We start from the raw sequence: 18,722 nt of genomic DNA, 5'->3' as shown, positions 1-18,722 counted from the left end.
TAAAGGTTACAGAAAATGCCCCTCGGAAGGCCTCCACGGGCCATTTGGAGGTGTGCGGTTGGGCCTCCCGGGTGCATATAAGGGCCTCTAGACGAGGGTGGTGACAGCCTACTACAGCCCAGCTTTTGTGCAGGGATAGCTCGCTCGTACTGTTTTTTATTGAGATTCACCAAATGCCGTAATAAGGACAATGCATTGCAGGATTTCCATTCAGTTTGAAATTAAATAAAATTTATAAAGCCAACAAACACCACCACACTCCACAGTATAGGATAATTACCTTATTTAAATCTTAAAGCTAAACCAGACATGTCTTTAATAAACAAGAGTTCATTTAATTAAAATCGAGGCTAGCGTGTCAATATCCACTCGGAAGATATATGTTTAATAAGCGGATTCCGGCTCTGGATGGAGACAGACTTTATCAAACGGTCCAAATGGGAATACAACAAATGCACTTGACACTCACTCCGATGCGCACCTGCAACAAGAATTTTCGAATAATTCCTGAGTGTTTAAAATTTTAGAAGAAATAAAACGCAGTGTACGTACAAGCGCTCGTCTCAGTATTGGTACTACTACGCTGACAAAATGACAAAAATAACTTACCGGAAGGCCGCGCTGGTTTTGGGATCTCGACGGCGTAGCCGACTGGACACGCTGTTAATGACTAGGGCCGCCATATGAAAGTCACTGCCTGTCGAGAAAAAATAACCGCTGCATTTCAAATTTATTAAAATTTTAATACGTACTTAACCAACGTGATGACATAAACATCTATATTTACCAAAATTATAGTAAATTAAATATTAAAACAACCAAATACAACCATACAACCAAAATGATAAATTACAGTAATTTCAAATATGATAATATGCAGGCAGCGAATATCCTTCAAAAGAACTGAAAATAATTAAAATGAATTAATTTTGTACCGGTGTATCTGCTGCTGGGCAGAAACAATCTGGCCGCCGGAAACCGGATCAGTATGCCCTGGTGAGGTATGTTCTGGCTCGGCGCCGACGGCGTTGTCCGATGCTCTAAATGTCCAACTGGTCCAGCGTCAACGAGGCCGTTACGTCGCGGGCGCGGTAGTCGTTGCTCAATAAAGACCCACCAGCGTCTCTCCGTCGCAGTGTCGCACTGCCAAATTAATGACAATTAGGAGAAATTTAACTAAATCGGGTTATTGGGAAAACTATTAATGAACAACGTATTTGAACACTGTACAATACACAACGTTCACTGCATTTGAATTTTGACAAAAATCTATATTTTTATTAATTACAGTACGATGTACCTGAGCGTCAGCGATGAGCCTTGAACGCATACGTCTCATTAGTGGTGAATGGTTTGACTTTGAGCGTTGAAGTTCCCGTTGGCCTTGATTTCCCCTAGGATCACAGGGTACGCCTGCAAAATTAATCAGCAACAAAAAATAAAAATCAAAGGAAAAATCAAAAACATAGTAATTAAGTAAAATCAACGATGACAAACAAAACCAAACAATCCAACCGAAATTACCGAATAATTTATAAACTGCACATGTGCTCATCAACGAAATTATTAGTGAAAAGATTATTCTTTATTCAGAGAAATTGTGAAAATAAAGTCGTACCGTAAGCACCGTTGCTGCAGAACTTGGGGACCCATGAAGATCTGCGACTGACAACGAGGAGTTTTCAGGGTAATCTTGAAATGAGCGCTGGCTAAGTCTGGCCTCCAGAGTATCAGAGTACAAGATTTAGGAATATAGGTTCCAAGATTATAGGTTTCGAAAGAGTAAAAAACACCAGACGCGAAAGTAGTGAGTAGTCCATCGTCAGTTGCAGTAACCCACATGTGTTATTATTACTGTTATAACAAGGATAAGTATCGCTGTATCATGCATGAGCGCAAACATATCAAACAAAGCGATTCAAGCAACCCTCTGCCAACAAGCACAATTAATAGTTAACTATTTGTGGTGTCTTATAATTGTAATAACTATTAAATTAGAATAACAATCGTTTATATATGATTAATTTTTATCCATATGGACAAGGTTCTTGACAAAGTGAAAAGACAGACTGCAGCAGTGCAGTTCAGCTGCCGTTGCTGCCTAGTCCGCCTCAAACGCGGGAATGGGTTACACTGTCGCGGCTGGCAGTGTGGATTCTCCAGTTCTCAAAATTTATTCATGAAATTGATTTACTTAATTGTACTGTACTCTACTTTCTTTTACGTAAAATTTAAATTCTTTCGTTCGTACAACGTGAAGAAAATATCATACAATATGCGCCATTGTCCAGTTAGTTTTATTAGGAAACTTAGGGCAATATTGGCGATGATTGCGCTAGTTGGTAAAATACAAAATGTATTTATCTAACTAAAACATGGCAATTATCACGAGTGTGCAATTCTGCACTAAATTACTAGCTAGCATGATAGCATCCGGGGGATAAAATGGCCCAGTAACGTATGGATCATGGTTAAAAAATCACACTTGATTACAATAAACATGGATAATCCAGCCTTGTATAGTAGGCAGTGCCGCAATAGGCACTATGTGGTTTAATAACAGGCCCTAATAGTCAATCCGGGATTGCCATCTGGAAGGCACCGGGAACGCCGCCATGGCACCTTTGGGAGGCCCATAACCAACAGCCATTTTGCTGGCATCCGGCGGCGCCTTCCAGAGGCCTCAAAGTTGGGGGGCTCCCGGATGCCATCTATTTTGCCTACTTTATGACCTCCTGAAGGCCATTTTGCACCTTGCCCTTTAGAGGTCAGAGGGTGGTCATAAATTTTGCACTGGGCAGTTTGAGAGAGAAGAGTGCTCATACCGCTAAGCGTGGCTGGGAAGTGGTTAATCAAGCACACCCGCTTATTAATACGACAGTGGTGAATGAGTCTTTATTCGCAACGAGAATAGGCAAACAACAGAAACACAAACAATAAGCCGATGGAACATTATCCGCTGACGAACAAGCTGATACGCGAGTAAGCTGGAGAAGTAATGGGCCCAGATCATAAGCATAAAATCGCTACCGACTGACCAAGCGGTTTGTATCCGCATTCGCATCAGCCGTACATTACTTGTACAACCTTGTTCGGAGATTTTCTATTTTCTATGTAAAGGACTAAAGGTACAGACAGCCAATGCCGCTCTACAGTAGTATAGCACAGTGGGACAACAGAAAGTAGTACAGCACAGTGGTACGAAGTTTAGGCTATGGCAGTTGCCACTACACTGCGTCATGAATTTGTATATTATAATTATAGATATGCGCTGTACTCGTATCGATTCGTCAGAAATTACTGGACAAGCTCGTATATACGGCACATGCGATAGCGGATACAAACCGCTAGGTCAGTCGGTAGCGTCAAATCAAAGAGCATGAACAATAATAATTATTAAGCGCAATGTACGCACGCCCGTACATCGCGGTACTACCACCTTGGTAGTACCAAGTAGCGCACCGCACGTTCAGTCACATCTATAGCGTACCGGTATGTAGATCAGCAGTGCTGCATCTGTAAGCGGCCAAGGTCACAACGCCGACAGAATTTTCTGCCGACCGACTTTTTGTGTGATCAAAACACCGGCACAAGTTTTTTATGGTCGAAAAGCCGGCAAAATTTCCTGCAAGTATTTTTTATCGCCAAAAAATATTTTAACGGAAATACAAAAACAGGTAGAAAACCAGCTATAATATATATACAGAAGTATACGATTCATGCAGAAGTATAAGGGTAATACGTTATGTACAGTACTTTATTCGTTTCAGATGAAACTTCTGCTTCCACCCAAAATGCTCCATCGTTCAACAGCAGCGGCCAGCCAACAACAATACAATTCAACCAAAACTTGAACATTCCGCCAGTTAAATTTCGGCGCAAAACTTTGCGATTGCCATCAGCTCTTCTTAGTGAACTTAACGGCGCCATCGCGAGATGACTTGCAAACGGTGCTTCGAAGAGCGGATGACGCCGTTTAATGCACGCCGCACGCGTACAACTTCCTTGTTTAGCTCGGTCAATTACCTCTTGCCGATATTAAAAGTGAAAGTTATTTAATGCATAACCAAAGTGTGCGCAGTGTAGGCACGATTCTGTCTTAGAGATTTATTGATACTTATTCGAACTTCTGCTTAGATAACGAAATCGGAAATCGCGAATGAAGATAAATACACTTTGTGGCTGGCCAATTATTTTCTACCGAAAAACGAATTAACACATGTATACAATTAGGTATGGATTGCACACATGTGCTTACGTTAATTTTTCGGCAACTTGTTCAGGAAGCCGAAAGCAGACCATGGTTGTTAATCTGTTATCACATTCAAATAATACAAATGTGTCAGTCTGCAGTGTAGTATTTGGTACACTGCCAAATCCTTTCTGTAAACTTTGACGGTACGAAAACATATAAAGAAAAATTATTACTTAGGTATTAGTTATTTGTACGGAACCAAAGATAGTTCTCCACAGTTGCTGAACTGAGGATCCTTGCTTGCATCAAATGAATCCCCTGGGTCGATCTTTGTGAAGTTCTGCCATTGCGCGAAAGTCCTTCGTTTGCCTAAACCAAACTTTTTTAGCCCGAACTCATCAAAATCACGGCTGGAAACATTAAGCCCCATCATGCAACGGATTCGGCGGCGCGACTTTTTCTGTATTAAGGATCGTTTTTCCCAGTCGGTCTCCCAGACAACTTTTCGGGTCTCGTACCAGTGGAACACAATATCCTGTGTAGGCGCGTAGAAGTCGTACCTGTCATACAGGACAACAACATACTGCAAGCTCTGCCAATACGTTTTTCGATAAAAATGCGATAAAAAACTTTGTTTTGTTTGGCAATGCGATACAAAAATTCGTTTTGTGTCCATTTTGAACGTCAGCTACTCTACATACTACGTCACAGACTCACAAACCACATACCTAGCGAATTATTGTTAATAACAGTAGCGTATGGTAAAACTTGTAGTACTTCCATGGCATAATAATGTACTCCTGTCACCTGTACGAGCAAACATACGAAAAGAAGCATACCCGTACAAATTATAGCCGGCAAGCAAATAATTACATTATAGTACATTGATACTCAGCTGATAAAAACACAGAAACCTATACACGAAAATGACGTACTTTAAACCGGTATATTTATGTCCCGTTATGACAAAACTAGTCTAGGACAAATTATGACTTTTCTGGGACAAAAATAACACTGATTTATTGACAAATTTAAGGGTGATTGTGATCTATACACATTTCACGTCTGAGTAAACGTCTAAATAAATGTACCGATATTACTATGATAAGTATGATTCATAGGTCTCTTATTGATAGAATTTATGTTTACCCGCGTGTCCATAAACGAGCAGCTCGGGAATACTCCTCTCCGTGGAATAGAAAGGGCGTGTAAGGGTCACTGCGGGCTTCCTTGGCGTGCTCACAGCTTCCAAAATTGAATCCAGCAGCAAACTGCGACATTATACGCGGCTTGGGCATTCTTGCTATCGAAACTGCCGACCCGTACTGCACCATAGCGTCTGCATCGGCTGATTCTATTTTTGCATTGCGCATGTAAGGAACCTGATCGGAAGCACCATCAACCAAACTGGGAGCTGATTTGGGATATACTGTTAGAATTGCCTTTTTATTCGCTAGAGCAAACCAATCAAGCAGCAGTTTCTGATCCCATCTATCAACAAATGTAACGTGGGAGTCAACGGACAAACAAAATTGTTCGTCTCCTATAAACTTTTCTATTTCGTATCGCGCGCGCGTTGGACCGGTAGCGTTAGCAGCGTCCGCCGTTTTATTGACGATCTGGTCTCGAAAACAATTGCTTTTACCGACGAGGTTGCAGAACACATCAACGCATCGCTCTTCTCCTTGTTGTAAGTAGATCTGGTCGTATATGGCAACTTTTAGATTATCTGGATTAACTGCGTTGGAAAACAACGACTTCAGTGTTTCCGAACATCGTCGTGAATCACGATAATTCCCAATTAAAATTATAATGCTTTCTGGACCCCGAAAACGACGGTTCCGCTTTCCTTTGACTGATTCTGGTTGTTCGGTAATACAGACTGTACGCACTTCCGCTGGCATCCCTTCGGCATTTTTAGGTGTGCTCGACAAACGTGAATCATAAACCAAGAACACAAACGCAGAAGCAGACAAAAGCGTCAGTACAACTGTTTTAGGCGTATCCTTAGCACGGCGGAGACCAAAAGGAGAACGCCTAGGGAAGCGAATCATTTTGGATGACATTCAATAATCCACCCAACGTCGCTAAAGAAATGCCGCGTTGTATTCATACTAATCAGATACTGTAAACAAAAAAAAACAATTGCGCTATCACAAACCATTACCGAATAGTTTCCTGCTGTTGGCGAAGTACAGTACAATCACCCTGCTACCGTTCTCTAATGAGGCAACAGTGTGTATTTCTATCCGTAACGCCGAGCGACACATCGCGGCGGCCAGACATTTGCTGATCGCTATCTTGCTGACCGACAACTTACTGACGACTTTTTGCTGACCGGCTTATGTTTACCCGACAATTGTTGAAGCGACAACCCGATGAAACTGAAAGGCAAGATTTTGTGCGACAGTTTGCTAAACCGACATCTTGATGACGACAGTCTGCTGGCTTCAGAAACTTCAGAAATCATAAACAAATAGAAGAATCAAGAAAACAGGAAAAAAAACTTGAGAAAAACAGAAGGATAATATAAGAAACGTAAGAAATATAGATTAAAACATAAATGTGCTGTTAAACATACATAATAATTTTTTTTTACAATGCTTCACAACCTCGAAAAAAGTTTCACTGCTATAAATATTTACTTCTATCTGTATTATTAGAGTATTTCCATAGGAAAATTAAAGAGTAAGCAAGTAAGTAGTTCCGCATAATCGGTGCTATTTTCACCCTTTACGTTTTTGCTAAACAATGTTGGTTCCATATGAAATACGAAGCTGCGACGCACAGTGACAGCAACAGGCTATTGCCGATCTTTGCGTTAAAATAGTTAAATACATACAAAGCATCTAGTAATCTGCCGGCCATTGTCTGCCGGAATTCTCTTTGTAAAGAGGCATTTACCGCAGTTACCGGAGTTGGTGCGGCAAAATAATTATTCTACCGCAAAAGTTACGATAAGATAGCCCCTTCATTTTGCTAAATTTGCGTTGTTAATATTTTACTTCGCCGCAACCTTGGTAATATAATTTAAAGAATGGTGCAGACTTTATCATCATTTCGTGCCGTGAATATATAGTACCGTAATCAACAGGAACATAAACATTATAGGTTACTTAAAGTACAAAAAATATGCCAAGCATTTTTAATGTTTATACTGCCTATCATCTCCAGAGTAAAAGCATAAGATTTTAAAACTATGTAGCAAAAATAAATGAATAAAACGACTCTGAGATACCGTAACTATCGAATTTGCACCTCCCCCCGTAATAAGGCCCCCCTCCGTAATAAGCCCCCCTCCCACAACTCGTTTGAAAAATAGCGCCTCCCCCCGAATTTACCGCCCAGGGGGGCGTTATTAAATGTTAAGCGTCACAAAATGATAAATATACCGCAAATTGCTTCATAATAATTGTTATGATTAAATGAATAAACAGTAAACGGTCACAAAAATAATGTGGTGCTATGCTCCAGAATGCTGTTCGCAAGGCTGTGGAACTGCAAATACCGATGTCTACTGCGTTCAGTTTCAATAGAACAGATGCGCAGTAGTTTGAATGAACTCGCTTAGCGCTAATGAACTCGCTTGTTACCACTTGTTGCATTTTGCCAAATTTCTTTCACCAAACCTTGCTCCGTTTGTTGTATTACCTTGTCATTAAACATGCTGTGAGTTGCGTTAAGGACGATTAGGATGAGCAAGCGTCGTCACAATCGGAGATCCACCTTACTAATTGCGTTAAGTTAGTTAAAACGTAAAAGCAGGGCACTCTTATACAGATATACCTTGGTAAAAGCACCGTTTATGATCTCCACTTTTACAAGCTGCTGCTGCATCCCGTCATCCCAGCTTTTACAGAACAGCAGCTTTTATAGGCTGTTGTGCAGTATTATCTTATCGTTAGCATTTATAGAGATACGGGGCGCACTAAAAGATGCCAGCTACAGATAATATATTAACGGCGACGTGTGTACGGTACTTGCACTCAAGCTTTTTCTATGTACAGCTCTTCCAGACAAGTGATCAACGGCAAATTTTTTTCAAGGAAAATTATGAATTACGCAGGATTCTTCAGAGAAAATTTCCTATACGGCACTGCAGCTTTTTGGCACTGCCGCACTAGACGAAGATTAGAGCATCTCCACCGGAAATCAGCAAATCACACTCCGGCTCTGGTCGCTGGCTTTTACGTAACATCGCCAACTGGAGTGGCTTGCGCTTGCATAGATGGAACATAGATCCAACCGCACCCATCAGCCAGCTACATGTGTCTCACTCTTCCGGCCAGATTACAGTAACTGCAGACTGCAGTGAGTCAGCGGTGTAGCGTGAGTATGCATGACCACCCACAACACATCGACAAGGCCGTCCTCTGCACTTCTGCATAAACATTCATGCAGCAGCGTTTGGCTATTTTTGGCCAGCACTGAACAGCAGTCGCCCAGCGTCAATCGTCGACAGCGTTGTTTATCATCCATTTCTCCACAAACAACATCTTCTCCATCGATCCCCTCCGTTTCTCCTCAATATCTCCTTAAAAATTGTGTGCAGCTGCTTGATTAGTCTGCGAGGCAGATCAGAAATCCTTGAGTGAATATTATTATTCCTAGCATGTCTTCTTGCAAATCCCGTAAGCCTGCATGATTATCGCGGTGGTTGTAGGTGTGGATAATAACTATTTGATTGCTTCTTTTACGCAGGGAGTATTTACGCCGCGACACCGCGCACCCAACGCGGTCTGCCCGTGGTTTTCGGTGGGGATCCCAAGGGGAAGAATTTCCTCTACGCTAACGGCAACAGCGTCATCATTCGGGATATCGCGGTAATTGCGCCGTTCTCTGGGGTTTCTAAGATTTGCTGGCTGTATTGACGACGCGGTGTTTTGCACAGAATCCAGCGATCTGTGATGTGTACACGGAGCACTCAACTATCGTTAATTGCGCCAAGTACTCACCCAGTGGATTCTACATTGCCTCCGCAGGTAAAACGAACGAGGAACATTATTTTAAAATTTTTAATGGAAGTATGTCTTTCCTATTTATACTGTGTGTCCCTACAGCATACCAAAATTGTATTTTGAACTAATTATTCAAGCAACAAAAATTGATTAATTCGAGCAACCAAAATAAAAACAGAAAAGGTTTTGCGATTTTAGTCGTTTTGAACTTTTGAGCATTTTTTCTGGCTTGTTTGTCACAAACAAACCAGAAGTAAAACATTATTATACAGTTATGTGATAATTATGTAATATTAACTTTGTGCAGTATTTTGCGAGATTTTTTAAGATCTTTTTATGGCTTTTTGTGAATTTTTTAGGGATGTTATGCTCTATTTGAAAGAACGCAAACTGCTATTACATAATGTAAAATTAAACCCGTATAAAAATACGAAACCATAACAATTTGGTAATTTTTTTAAATAATTAGATAATGATTGTTCTGTGTATCCTGATTATGTATTTCTACTTCTGTAATTAAATTAAAGTTTTTTAATTTTTTAATTGAAAATTAATTTGTTTTAGGTTGAACCAAATTTTAAGAGTGAATTTTTTGTACGAATTTTCAAAGGTTTCTGTTGTGTAAATTACTCCCTTAAATAAATGAGATTTATGGATTTACTTTACACAGAATTGTAACACAATGCTGTTGCGTTGACTTGCTGTTGTGTTGTGCAGACAACGCTGGAAAAGTGCGCATCTGGGACACCACCCAGAAAGAGCATCTGCTGAAGAACGAATTCCAGCCCTTCGGCGGTCCTATCAAGGATCTGGCCTGGTCCCCCGACAGCCAGCGCATCGCCGTGGGCGGGGAGGGCCGCGAGCGCTTCGGGCACGTGTTCATGGCGGACACGGGCACCTCCGTCGGGAGATCGCCGGCCAGAGCAAGCCCATCAACTCCATCGACTTCCGCCCGGCGCGGCCCTTCCGCGTCATCACCGGCTCGGAGGACACCTCCGTCGGCCACTTCCAGGGGCCGCCCTTCAAGTTCGACAAGACGCTGAATGTATTGAGCATTTGTTTTGGTTTTTGAGTCGGGTTGGGATTATTGTTGGTTGACTTACAGGATCATACCAACTTTGTCAACTGCGTGAGGTACTCACCGAATGGTGAGAAATTCGCCAGCGGTGGTGCTGATGGGAAGGTACTTGCGATAATTGATAATTCCATTTAAAAATTGTTTATTATGATTTTATTATATTATGGATTGTGTTATTAAGAAAATGTTATTATAATTATAATTTTTCTTAATTATAAAAAACCCATTTATGCCATTTTTTGTCGAATCTTTTATCCGCATTAAAAAATTTTATTTGAAGAAATTCGATAATAGAAATATTTCGGGTTGTTCATGGGATTAAAAATGCTAGAATATCGTTGTAAGGAGCCAGTGAAGATATTTTCTATGATGTTATTTGGCCTCCTTTTTCTTAATTTTCGTGAAAGTACATTGCGTTCCTCTGCTGAATTATTTTTATTCTTTTATAAAATTTTGAAAAAGTCGATTTTAGCAATCGTAGCAATGCTTCTTAAAGAGTTTCGTGAGCGATTTTTTCGGTAATGAAAAATGCCGGAAAATCAGTCATCAAACCGTTATAACTGATTTTCTGAAGTGCAGCTACAGTGAGTTATAACCGTTATCATTTGCTGAGGTTACCGTAGTTGCCTGAATTTTAGAACCTGTTTGTTCTTGCTGTTACCGTTTTTCATAATGTACATGTTACTTCGCCAGATTGTGATCTACGACGGGAAAGAAGCGACAAAACTGTTGGAGCTGGGTGGCGAGAACAAAGCCCATGCGGGTGGCGTTTACGCGGTACTGTAATTTTATTTCATTATAAAATTCCTCAGTCGGAAGCTGATTTGTAGCATGTATTTTGGCGCAGGTGTGCTTCAGTCCGGACAACACTCAGCTGATTTCGGCGTCGGGCGACAAGAGCTGCAAGCTGTGGGATGTGTCGACGGGGCAGGTGGTGCAGGAGTACCGTTTCGGGGAGGATCTGGAGAGTATGCAGCTGGGATGTCTCTGGCAGGGAGCGCATATTCTCTCCGTCTCGCTGGCTGGGTTTCTCTACTACCTCGATAAGAACGATGCCAGTAAACCGTTGCGAATTATTAAGGTATGCCGGCGTGCTTCGGGCCAGTAGTTTGCTGTATCCAGTTAGAAAATCAAATATAATTGAGTCGGTCACAAGATACGATTAATGATCCGCAGAATTATTATTTCGTAACTCGCGCATCAAAATACGATATGAAAATTATTTTCTCGCATGTTTACCAGTGAGCATGTTATTTCTTGAAGTAGTGTGATTACTCTTGAATAATAAATGAAAAATAATTATTCTCCTTTTAGCTTAAACAATTGAGTTGATTTATTTACAATTCCCTCACATAAATTCGGCCATAACAATAACGATTAACAAAATTATGAGCAACGAATTTAATATGAAACGATATACATAATACGATATATCATAACACGATTTAATATGATACGAATCGTACGAATTTTTTTTCTAATTTTTGCTAATTCTGTAATTAAAGTGAATAATATTATTGAACATAATATTATTGAACATATTACATGAACATAATAGGTATGGTTAATTGTAAAATAATAAATGAAATTCGAATACTTACGTTGTTCCATCAAGCATTACTAATCTGCTGCTAGGAATTCGTAACGGCATTCATGCTTTATATTGTTATTGCTGTATTTGTACAACTATATACTGCACTTATTTTTATGTATATAGACATAGTTTTTCGCTCTAATGGTTCTGAATAACCAACAATTGCGTGCCGACTCATAAATTGGGTATAGTTGATAATATTGGAAATTTGTTGTTGTGTGCAGGGGCACAATAAATCGGTTACCTCGTTGGCGGTGGACAAGCGGAAGAAGCCAGCGGAGATGTTTACGGGCAGCCACGATGGATCGATCAGTAAGTATTTGCGCAGTTAAGTTATTTTGTGCCTGGTGGGGAATTATTCGGCCTAGAGCGCAACGTTTTTGGTTTCTTACGGGAAATATGCCTACCGGGAAATGTGTTCTGTAGCATACTGGAACGCGGACAACGGCGACAACGACCGTGTAGCCGGCGGGGAATCTAAACCGCACGCCAGCCAAGTGCAGAGTCTGGCGCTGCTGGAGAACACCGAACCCGGCCAGCTGGTCAGCGTGGCCATGGACGATCTAGTCAAGCATGCCGATCTCCAGAATCACGCCTTCACGTAAGTTGAGGATGAAATTACACTTTGTGATGTTTTCGGATTTTGTATTCCTGATTAATTGACCAACCATTGGGGTTTCTTGCACGTAAAGCAATTCGAAGATAATTTGGAGTTCAAAATAAATAATCGAAATCGAATAAAAAAAATAAAAAATCTGATTGGATTGGAAAATGGTTTTTCTGCTGAAACTAGGTTCAGCCTAGCAGTCATTTTAAGTGAAGGAAGCGAAAAAAATTATGAAATTTAAATAAATTCAGTCGGAAACACGAAAACATAAACGAAATATGTGGTAATATTTAAATTATTGTTTGTTCAGAAAACCGGAATCGATGGGGGAAATTCGATAAATAATTTTGCAGTAAAATGTCCAATATCGTTTAGTTTTAGATAAATTTAATTTGAATCTGAAACTGTTCGAATTTATTCCCTAGAAGCACGATTTATTTAAGAGAGTTCCTTTACTATAATAATTTGTTTAAATTTTCTAGTTCTGAAATTTAGTAAGCTACCTAAGTATTTTACAGTTTCAAGTTTCTCTGCCTTCGAAACCAGTTTCACCTAAAACTGTTTGTACTTCATCGGTTATTGAGCTCTCTTTTCGCTATCTAATGAAATCATGACATGTCGACTTAATATGACAGTGGCGCTGATATCAAACTGCCGTCGATGCCCAAACACGTGTCCACCGCTGCCAAAGACGGTCTGGCCGCCGTGGCTTGCATGAAGCACGTCCTGCTGGTGAAAGACCGGAAGATCGTCTCCAGCCTGGATGTGGGCTACGAGCCCAATTGTGTGGCCGTCCATCCGAACGGCAAGGAGATTGCCGTCGGCGGAAATACGGTAAATGTTTCAGAGACCCGTCCTGTTGTTGGAAAATGTACTGGGGTTATTTGTGGCAGGATAACAAGTTACATCTGTACACGCTGGAGAACGGGAAGCTTGTCCAGGAGAAGGAATCGCTAAACCATGGCGGCGCCGTTGCAGCGGTGGCGTATTCCGCCGATGGGCAGTACCTGGTGGCCGGCGATGCCTACCGGAAGGTCATCGTGTATTCCCTACCCGATCACCAGGTCTGTTATGGAAATAGAAGTTTTATGTATTGAAATTTTATTTTAGTGAATGAAATTATTACTACTAGTATAATAGTTTCTGAAAAATGAATCGATTTATCTTTTTCCAAATAAAATATGATTTCGCGGTTATGAAGAGCCAACAGCAGTTTGCAAAAGTGAGAGTCGAAAATAAGGATTTTTTGGACTTTACCTAATGTCAGTAATGCAATGACAACATCAACGAATTCGAAACGAAAAATAATTAAAGATAAGGAAATAAATGATTGCTGACAAAAACTGTTGATTAAAGCAGGTGGGTAAACTGTAAATAATGGAAAAGCGCTTAATAACACGAAAAACACGCTTTCGTGGATTCTTTCTTATTAAAATTTTATCTGATTTATATAATTAAAAGTAGAATTGTAATGGAAGAAAGGTCTGCAGAAGAAGCACCAGACGGAATGGGGCTTCCACACCGCCCGCGTCAACTGCGTGGCCTGGTCGCCCGACAGTAAATTCGTCGTCAGCGGCAGTCTAGACACCAATCTCATCGTCTGGTACATGGACGATCCCCACAAACACGTCATTGTCAAAGGTACTGGCTAACCTTCTCCATAGGGTTATAACAGCTTTCTTTTGTTTGGCTCTAGTGAAGCAGATTGAATTATTTGATTTGAACAAAATTATTAAGCTCCTCGTAATAATAACGTATCAAAATAAAAGAATAAAATTAAATCATTAGTAGTTACGGATTATTTTAAATTTATTAATGGCAGTTAATTAGTAGTCAACTACAGGTAAACTGGTTATGATTTGAATTAACCGCAACAGTGACGATTTTTTAAGAATGATTCAGCAATAAAAATATTATTTTGTTATTAATGTATTTTAATAATATTTTAATTCAGTTTAAATTTATTATCAGTATATATTCATATTTTTATTGCTTAAGTTAATGAATTCTAGGCGCTCATCCGATGAGCCAGGTGAACGCGGTAGACTGGCTGGACAACCGCACCATCGTCAGTGTGGGCCACGATGGTCACGTCAAGATTTGGAATTTTACGCCCTAAAGCTGCCGAACACGGGAGGGTCAGTGTCCGTTCTGCACCAGTAGTGTGCCTTCAATACCAAAAGCTTCCTTTCTAATGCATGTTGTCATTGCTGTTTGCGGCGTACACACCGTGTCCATCCGTGGGAATTTTTAACATTTTTGTTTTCGTGCTCCTGAGCAGAGAAGAAAATTTGTGCGTCGCAGTAATTTTAAGTTTCGTTTAGTAGTCTTACAGTTTTTTATTCACTGTTTTTCTGAACGGTAGTATAACAGGCGAGCGCAGGGAGCTCACAGAAGTCTTTTTTGACAAATAAAGGGGGCAAATACCGCGTGATTACGGGAGAGAAAGAACAAAGAGGCCAATAACTGGCATGAAAATCAGCACGTCAAGTGTCTGAGAGCATGTTCTATCGCGTAATGAAATGTAGAGGAAGAAGTGCTGGCGGCAACGTCGTGCTGTCCAGACAAGTGTGATGTGATGCGCAGACTGGACTCGTATCCAAACTTTAAGCCTCTAGGCATTCATCCGAGCTCCGCAAAGTTATTTGGAGCGGTGGTCCGGTTCGTACCTCTCACATGCTCTGGGTCGGATCCGAATCGCTGTTGGTCGCGTTACGGTCCTCCGGTCCTGGTTCTTATTCCGGCAGGTACTGCAGTAAGTCCAGGGCCGCTCGAGCTGCTGCGATGACAAAGGCCGGGTGGGCGTCGGTGATGACGAACTGAGCCACGCTCTCCAGTTGATCGCGTGCGTACTCTTGATGTCCGAGCTGACTTATGCTCGTCCTCTCCGGACTGGACATAAGTATGTCCAGCAGTGCCGGGTCAGTCACCGATGGCAAGGCGTTTGCTCGATTGATCTAATAATCGACGTTGGGGTGGTCCGTCATGTTGAACTCGCCCATCCAATTATTCTGTTGAAATCTGGTTTGAAAGCCCGATCGGAAGAGGAATTGACGCAGGTTTCTACCATCCGCCAATTTTGTGGTCGGTGTCGTTCTTCGTATTCCAAAGTGTTCATGATGTCATTCGTCCGTTCATTCGGGTGTGGCATAACGGCCACAGTTCCCTGTCGTCGGGCGTTGTCGTAACGAGGGTCGTCCTGGCTTGGAATTTGCGCTGTCGGCATCTGGACCATCTGATTCGCCACCTCGACATTCATTTCTTCGGGTTGATCGGCCGGTTCCGCCATGTGAGCTTCCGGCTTCTGTTGTTGCTGTTCAGGTGGGACGAAGTTTCGTTTTCGACTTGCTCGCTGAGTCGACGATCAATCCGATACTGGATTCTTCCGGACCGGACCGTTTACCAGGTGAAGGTCTGGTTGATTCGCTGTTACTCTGGTCGGCAGAGGATCGTCGTTCCTCGATTCTGTGTCGAGCATCGTGTACGAGCCTATGTCGAAAGTCATGTCCTGCCAATGGTTTGGCGGGTCCGCGCTGCTGTTGAGTCGCCGAAGGGGCAGCTAGTTGTGCCGAAGGTCCAGGTTGAAGAATCTGCTGGGAAACAGACGGCTGGGTTTGCGTGACCACTGAAACGACCTTCTGGGGGATCGTTGCCATCTGTTCTTCTGTTGCAGGGAAAAGGGTGACCATTTTCATGGTTCCATCGTCCGCTCGCATCATCATTTGAACTGATGCTGTTTGAAGAGGTCTGTGAATGTCTCCGACTACCACTTCTCGTACGTCGTGAACCAGTTGTTCAGAGTCGGAGCGGCCTTGTGTGGGCTGCTGCAACCGAACGGCGATTTCTGGTTCATGTTTCGACGAAGGCGGATGGACTTTCATTTTGGCAATCCTGTCGTCGACTGCCTGAATCTTCGCACGCTCTTCGTTCTGGCGTCTCATGTCCTGTTGCTGACGATCTTCCAGAAGTTGGTTAGTCAATATCGGTGGTACTGTGTGAGTCCAACCTGGGTCAGAGGCGCGGTTGCGTTGAATTTCCGCCAGGTAGTCTTGTTCGTGGGCTCGTAATTGGTTGATCAGGCGTTCGCTGCGAGCCAAGCATCGGTACGCGCTTATGTTCCCAGCGACGACGTTTATGTACAACAGCGCTGCTTGCATTGCATCTCGGCGTCCGACCTGTGGGGTATGTTCATCCGAGAAGGATTTCTGCAGTTCGCGCATGGGAGTCTGTTGCCCTGCGGAGTTGAGTTCTCTCTGCAATATCGGCAGTCCATCGTGTACGCTCCGTTCGCGGCTGTTAAAAGAAAAGTTTAACGACCCGCTTCTCGGATGCGTTTTATTCTACACGTTTAAATCTTATAATTGCAACGGTCGGGCCAGGTCGGTTCTCGAACTGGTCCAAGGCACTTATGTGGTGCCTGTTGAGGTAGATGATGACATTCTGTTGTGTCCACGGAAGAGGTCGGTAATCGTAAGTATTTATGTGGTACTTATGAAGGAGGTCGATTCTGCGACTCCTCCGACGTATTCTACGTCTCCTCATCCTGGGTGTCCGTATTCGTCGATTCCACCCGGTTAACCTGGGGAGAGTCGGTCGAGTCATTCTGTTGCTTCGAGGTCGGGCGATGCTTCGGTAAATGTCCGTATTAATGTCTCGAAGGGTTACAGGCCTCATACCGTTCACCTTCCCGAGTCTGGTCGATGGTGAATCGCTTCAGGAAAAACCCCCTGTTGAGGACGAAGTCCAGGTCATCGCCCATCATACACATTTTTCCTTTCCATGACTTGGGATCCGGTTTAGGCTAATGCTTCGGGTCGACCAGTTGAGGTTGTTCTGCCGACCATCTAAGTTCAAACCTGGCTACCAGCTGATGTTGAATTTCACTGCGGGTCAGTCCTTTTGGATGCCACGACATCTCCATACGCTTCAATGGCGTGTACCCAACCTTCGTAAGTGGTTGGCGCCGGATCTCGATTCTCCGGTGGGAATTCGTAGTACATCCGCTTGATGTTGGTGTACGTCCGTATAATTTTACTTTCGTTATACCCAAGGTTACAGCACTGGTACACGTTGCTCTGGCTGAGTTGCCACCAACCTCCACCGATGTCTCCCATCTTCCAATGTTTGCGAAGTTTAAAGGCGATCTTCGGTGTGGCAAACTTCGGTCCACAAGTCGCTAGGGCTTTCAAAGCCGCAAAGGTGCACATCCATCCCGGGTCGTATTCCGAGACGCGTGGAGGTAAGGACTGAGCTCGTTTGATGGCTACTGTCGGGTATTTAACATGTACGGTCAGTAATCTCGGAATCTCATTCGGTAAGTGTTCCTGGGTATCCTCGTTCCATTCCATGAGGAGTTGATTCGGGTCGAAATCCGGTGTTGTCCGTGCTTGTTGACGGTATTGTTGGGGGACGTAGACACCACCGTCATCCTCTTCCATCGGCTCATCAGCATTGTTGCTATTATCGGCCGGTGGATCGTTCTGAGTATCGGAGATCTCCGGTTCACCCTGTTGTTGTGGTGCCGAAGCTGGTGGAGGTTGACTGTCGTCATCGTCCTCTGACCCTTCTGCCGGTGTATGATAGTTGTCATCATCTTCATCTTCTTCATTCTCGTCCTCCTCTTCGGAGGGCGTCTTCTTCTTGGTCTTCGCCGACTTGTCCGGTTTAGGTTGACGCTTCCGTGGAGTCTTGCCTTCCGGAGCCGGTGGAGCTTCCATTGGTGAAGCCGGTAGGAGAGATTGTGTGTCTCTCGATGCGAAACGTCCTGTTGCGTTCCGACCTGGCTTCGCCGCGCTCGCTTGTCTTGGTGCCGGGGCGGTGTTAATGTATGTGACCGATTCAAACGGTGCCCGAGGTCGGTCAGCCGGTAGTCGTTTCTCTGACGACATACCAGACGCTCGTGCTATGTTCAAAATATCCGTCGCCTCCCCGGGTGGTTGTTCATCCGTCTCGCTGTATTCTTCAACGATCATCTCGGTAACTTCGGGAGAGCGCTGCAGGTTAACAAAGGATATCCGGAGGTTAAATTCGCGTCGTTGCTGCTCCGGTAAAAATCGCGGTACAGTGTATCGGAGTGGTAAGTCACGTTCCGCGTTCGTCTGCCACCGCGTTCCGCGTTCGTCTGGATGAAGGGAGAATTCTGCCACCATAGTGGCGATGACAGGTCGTAGGACATCGATTATAGCATCGATGTTTCCCTGACTATTCTCGTACATAACGTTGTATATACGGGCAATGCGTAGTAGTGAGGATCCGGGAGGGTTTCTTGCGTACCCGATGCATCTTAGATT

At 43.0% G+C, this 18,722-nt stretch overlaps 2 protein-coding genes and 1 long non-coding RNA gene across 6 annotated transcripts; 1 reads left to right on the top strand and 2 right to left on the bottom strand.

The window, feature by feature from the left end:
* Positions 1 to 1,037: 1,037 nt before the first annotated feature.
* LOC129601844 (uncharacterized) lies at positions 1,038 to 1,732 on the bottom strand. Its single transcript, XR_008692291.1, has 3 exons — positions 1,619 to 1,732; positions 1,301 to 1,413; positions 1,038 to 1,143 (listed from the first exon to the last, which is right to left on the bottom strand). It is a non-coding gene; the product is annotated as an uncharacterized LOC129601844 (long non-coding RNA).
* Positions 1,733 to 4,084: 2,352 nt separating this feature from the next.
* LOC129601838 (skp1-protein-hydroxyproline N-acetylglucosaminyltransferase-like) lies at positions 4,085 to 7,956 on the bottom strand. 4 transcript variants are annotated; one of them, XM_055500748.1, is made up of 3 exons: positions 7,847 to 7,956; positions 5,345 to 6,320; positions 4,085 to 4,755 (listed from the first exon to the last, which is right to left on the bottom strand). In XM_055500748.1, exons 2-3 carry the CDS (start codon positions 6,259 to 6,261, stop codon positions 4,440 to 4,442), a joined length of 1,233 nt encoding a protein of 410 aa, XP_055356723.1. In that variant the 5' UTR covers positions 6,262 to 6,320; positions 7,847 to 7,956; the 3' UTR covers positions 4,085 to 4,439. The 4 variants fall into 4 exon arrangements, with proteins under 4 accessions (XP_055356723.1, XP_055356726.1, XP_055356724.1 ...); XM_055500751.1 differs by having other exon boundaries at positions 5,345 to 6,282; positions 7,847 to 7,912; XM_055500749.1 differs by lacking the exon at positions 7,847 to 7,956 and adding an exon at positions 7,588 to 7,655.
* A 607-nt stretch (positions 7,957 to 8,563) lies between these two features.
* On the top strand, positions 8,564 to 14,861 carry LOC129601837 (actin-interacting protein 1-like). The gene is given in 14 exon segments (XM_055500746.1): positions 8,564 to 8,826; positions 8,897 to 9,018; positions 9,087 to 9,177; positions 9,871 to 10,056; positions 10,059 to 10,198; positions 10,259 to 10,336; positions 10,925 to 11,008; positions 11,079 to 11,312; positions 12,050 to 12,137; positions 12,252 to 12,426; positions 13,068 to 13,266; positions 13,326 to 13,496; positions 13,923 to 14,073; positions 14,445 to 14,861. Coding segments are annotated over 14 exon segments (1,845 nt in total). The 5' UTR covers positions 8,564 to 8,807; the 3' UTR covers positions 14,552 to 14,861.
* The last annotated feature ends 3,861 nt before the right edge of the window (positions 14,862 to 18,722 follow it).

This window comes from Paramacrobiotus metropolitanus, unplaced genomic scaffold, assembly GCF_019649055.1.
Source record: "Paramacrobiotus metropolitanus isolate TYO unplaced genomic scaffold, Prichtersi_v1.0 Parri_scaffold0000284, whole genome shotgun sequence".
NCBI classification, from domain to species: Eukaryota; Metazoa; Tardigrada; class Eutardigrada; order Parachela; family Macrobiotidae; genus Paramacrobiotus; species Paramacrobiotus metropolitanus.
This window is presented reverse-complemented; position numbering and strand designations above follow the sequence as displayed.